Source organism: Echinops telfairi, unplaced genomic scaffold, assembly GCF_000313985.2.
Source record: "Echinops telfairi isolate 266 unplaced genomic scaffold, ASM31398v2 ScPeMD7_7424;HRSCAF=8462, whole genome shotgun sequence".
NCBI lineage: Eukaryota > Metazoa > Chordata > Mammalia > Afrosoricida > Tenrecidae > Echinops > Echinops telfairi.
In genome coordinates this window covers 258,104-262,670 of record NW_022111324.1, presented here as the reverse complement: position 1 = coordinate 262,670, position 4,567 = coordinate 258,104, and the positions used below count along the sequence as shown (strand labels likewise).

General features: G+C 38.3%; 1 protein-coding gene across 6 annotated transcripts in view; it reads right to left on the bottom strand.

The window, feature by feature from the left end:
- ATF6 (activating transcription factor 6) overlaps positions 1 to 4,567 on the bottom strand; it is a 223,077-nt gene that overhangs the window by 199,495 nt on the left and 19,015 nt on the right. For all 6 annotated transcript variants that reach the window (XM_045297893.1, XM_045297895.1, XM_045297890.1 and 3 more), the window contains 2 exons: positions 2,138 to 2,225; positions 1,461 to 1,561 (listed from right to left, as the gene is read on the bottom strand). In XM_045297893.1, coding sequence (XP_045153828.1) covers positions 1,461 to 1,561; positions 2,138 to 2,225 — 189 coding nt within the window. The remainder of the gene's footprint in view (positions 1 to 1,460; positions 1,562 to 2,137; positions 2,226 to 4,567) is intronic.

The window sequence follows — 4,567 nt, the reverse complement described above, 5'->3', positions numbered from 1 at the left end:
TGAGGTGTCGCAGAGTAGGTTCCAACTCATAGCAGCAACAGCATGAAACACCACCTGCTCCTGCACCATCCTCACAATTGTTCTTAGGTTGAGCCCCTTGTCACAGCCACTGTGTCCATTCATCCTGCGGAGGGGCTTCTTCTTTTTCACTGCCCCTGTGCTTTCTCAAGAGCTCCTTTTCCAGGGATGGCTCTCTCCTGATAACACGTCCAACGTACATGACAGGAAGTCTTGCCATCCTTGCTTCTAACGAGCATCCCTAACTGCTTCTTCTAGGACAGATGTGTTTGCTCTTTTATCAGCCCACTGGTACTTCCAATACTCTTCACCAGAACTATAATTCAAATACATCAATTCTTCTTTGGTATTCCTTATTCAATGTCCAACTTTGAGAAGTCCAGCAGATGAGATGATTGAAAATACCATGACTTGGTTCAGGCAAACATTAGTCCTCAAAGTAAAACAAGCTTGCTTTCAACACCTCTAAAGAGGTCCTGGGCAGCATATTTACTAGCTGCTCCTCGAGAGAAAGTGGGGCTTGCTACTCCCGTAAAGAGTTATAGTCTTGAACACCCAAAGGAGTAGTTCTCCCCTGGACTGTCGGGCTGCGATGAACAGGCATGGACCCGATGGCAGAGTCTGGTTGGTTATGTATGAGCTGCAGCACTAAACCGCTGCATTGCCATGGAGGCAGTAAGGAATAGTTTACCTGGAAGGGGGGCAGTAGGCCAAACAAATTTGGGAAGTTATGAGTTAGATGGCTCAAATGGATCCGAAGTTTGTTTCCTAATTTAGGTGGTTGTAATGTGACTATATAAGAAACGCTTTTGCTTGGAGGAAAGAGCTCGGTGTTGTAGAGGTTAGCTCCCATTGAACGGACGTCTAACTCATGGCAACTCCACAAGAGTAGGCTGCTGTGATCCACTGGGCTCTCACTGGCTGGTTTGGGAATGTAGATCATCAGGCCTTTTCTTCTTAGCTCATCTTGGTCTGGAAGCTCCACTGGAAACTACTAGCTTCAAGCAACACATAAGCTTCCACTGACTGAAGGGTGGTATCTACATTTATGGTATAATATCTGAGAATGGAGCCCTGGTCACATAGTGATTACACTCTGGGCTTCTAACCAGCAGTTCAAAACCACCAGTAGCTCCTCGGAAGAAAGACAGGGCTTTCTACTCCCATAAAGAGTTAGTCTCAGAAACCCACAGGGGTAGTTCTACCCTGTCCTATATGGTCACCATGAGTCAGAACTGACTCGATGGCAGTGAGTTTGGTTTTTGTTTTGTTTTTATCTGAGAATAGAGCCTGGGTATCCCACATGGAAGGTAAGAATTCTCCCACTGAACCCCCACTGTTCCCTGCCCATAGTACACACCTAATAAATATTAACAATCTCCTGATTAATATTTCCCAGATAGCATTATAGCTAAAATCATTATAAAAGCCCGGCTACTTACAGGAACATGTTGAGTTGAAGAGTAAGAGTCCACAGACTGAGGGGAAGACACTGAACAACTTGAAGAAGATGGAGAAAGTGGCTGGGGTTCCAGTTTAATGTCTTTAATTGAAAAACATGGAATAAACATTTTTCCCCATTGGACAGTATAAATTCAAATTCAAATAAACAAGAAAGAAGGGAAAATCTACTCTTATATGTCCATCACAAATGGAAACTAAACTCATCAAAATATATTAAGTGAAAAAGGCAAGATGTAAAGTGGTATATCTATAAACTTCCATTCTAATAAATTAGATATATATGTATAAGAGGAGGTCTCAAAAACTTAGTAGAAAACTGGAATTGAAAAATAATGGGATTTGTCCATGAACTCTGGTTTGCAGGTAAGTAAACTTTGTACAGCAATGTTATTTATAATTCAAAATCTACATTTCTATTTCTGGTATGAACTCTTTATTCATTATAGTACTAAAACACAACTAGGAAATGTTTACTGTCCATTCTGACAACAAATTTATCTATGCACTGCCATAACAGAAGTGGAGCACTTAGTCCCTGGAATCCTTTAACCTACTACACTAGCCCAATAATTCCTCTTAATTTTGAGTATCAGTTACACAACAGCCAACAACAAATCCATTTATTAAAGTTTTCCCCAATGAACCACGTCATTACCTGCACGAAAATGGTCATTGATGTCCCATATGTCTGAGTCCCAAAGCATCAAATCCAAATCAAAATCAAGATTATCAAAGTTGTTTTCCTGGAGGGTTTAAATCAGTAAAAGAATATTAAAAGAACAAAATACATACATCTTGAAATCAAACTAAGTCCACTGCTGTCCAGTCGATTTCGACTCACAGCGACCCTACAGAGTACAGCTATAACTTCAAAGGGTTTATGAGACTATAAATCTATATGGGAACAGACAGCCTCCTCTTTCCCAGATGGAGTGGCTGATGTGTTTGAACCACCAATCCATGGCCTACCATTCCCATTGTTTAATCCACTGCCCCAGCAGGGTTCCTCTGAAATCAGAAGTCAAGACACAATTCACCAAGCTAGTAAAAAGAATTTTCTAAGTCAACCAAGTCATGCTGAAAAGAGATCTTGGATAACTTAGAAATAAACCAAATCCATTATCTGGGTACAGCAGTAACAACTAGGAAGAGGTAACACATACAACATCTACAAGGCGTCTTCGCTTCTTTATTCCCTATGACAACACAGAGGTCGTGAAGTCTATGTCTTCTATCACACAAGAAATCTAGCAAAGTAAGCTTTCCCACTATCATTAAGGAAAAGAAGTCAAAGTAAGTGAAAAGAATACAGATGTATCCTGAAAACATGCAAGAATCAAAAAGAGACTTTAACTGCACTTCATCTATGTCACAATATGAAAAATGGGTATGGTAGGAGGAAGAGATGCATTTAACTGTGGATAGTTTTCTTCTTTTTCTACTCTCTTGTACTTTCCAATTTTTTTTTAATCTTAGATAAAATGAAGTCCCTCAAACAGGGGTCAAAAAACTCTGGACGGGCTCTTATTAGACCCTTCTCTCTTAGGTATTAATTTTTTAATGTAAATGTAAGCATAGTCTGGCTCATGTGGTAACTTCTTAACGCTATATACATATATAAGGAACAGACACAAGATTTCAGATTCCTCATGAGCATCTGAAGTCAAGACAGTACCGAAAAGGACTATATCAAAGTGTCTGGAGTTACCAAGCAAGAACAGAAGTAAATGTATTATTTAAAGCAATGAAATCAAAAGGCAGACAATATAAACACACTGTAACATAATAAAACAGCAATAGCAGAGAAAACAAGCCTTTAGGAAAAAAAGTATAGAGATTAATCTAGTAATTATGAGAAGCCATTTCTTAATAATTTCCAGAATATTATCACTTCAAAATGTCTATTGTGCGGTTTATTTTTACAGATTGTGTCACAAAGAGTTAAGAGGAGAAAAGTGAAACTGTTTTCTTTCCCTATGGCCATTACTAAGTAAATATTGGCACATGATATGTAAAGAGAATTTGTGTATGTTCACATAAAAATTTAAAAGTTGAAGTACTACTTAAATCGTGAAAAATTCACTTTTAAAATAAATTTCCTTTGTTCTCTTTCTTTTTGAATCTACACATCAAAAAATTAAGCAGTCTGACTGGGCCTATGAAAAAAAAAACTATTAAAAATAATTTAGGCTCTGTCCTTTCGAGGTGCACAACTTCCTTCAGAGGCCATACCAGAAAGATTAGATGTGGAAATCCCACTGAGAAAACTGGGTGTTACCTCACACGCCCCTGTAGCAGACTTAAGGAGCCGACATACTCCTTTGGACTTAAGGTGAGAAAAGGCAGATGACTGCCATCCCAAGTTATGAAACTGGCGCTTATTGGACTTTGGTTTGGATCTCTTGCTTTGAGGGTATCCAATGAATAGTGGCCTGGACTACCATATATTGGCTATTTTAATGCTCTCTTGCTTTCTTATGACATATATAAGTATGTTGGCATGGTTCTGCCTTTGTTAATGAGTGTTGTTGAAAGTTTTGCCCCATCACCAACTTCTATTGTTCATGTAAATAGTGTCCAGTGACATAAATGTTTTATCTGTACAATTCATGAATTTAAGTCTGAAAATCTGGCCTATACATGTATAACTTCCTTTTCTAAACAGTGTTTTAAATCTATACCATTGGCTATATTAATGACACTATAAACAGAATTACTTTGAGCCCCAAGGGGATGATTTATAATATTCTCCATCATAAAACGATAATGATGCCTCTAAAGTGAACTAGAGACATATACAAACCATAGAATTATGAATGGATTTGGGGCTCACACTTAATTCTTGGCCCAATCTAAGAATAATTAGTTTTTATGATGTGGTCCTACCTACACAATACTTATGAAGAGATCACTGAAGACATGGGTGCACAGCAAGTGTGGGAAGAAAGCAGGTGATGCCCATCTATCACAAAGAATAGCATCTGGAATCTTTTTTTTTTTTTAATCAATTTATTGGGGCGCATACAATTCATCACAATACATAAATCAATTGTGTAAAGCACATCTATACATTTGTTGCCCTCAT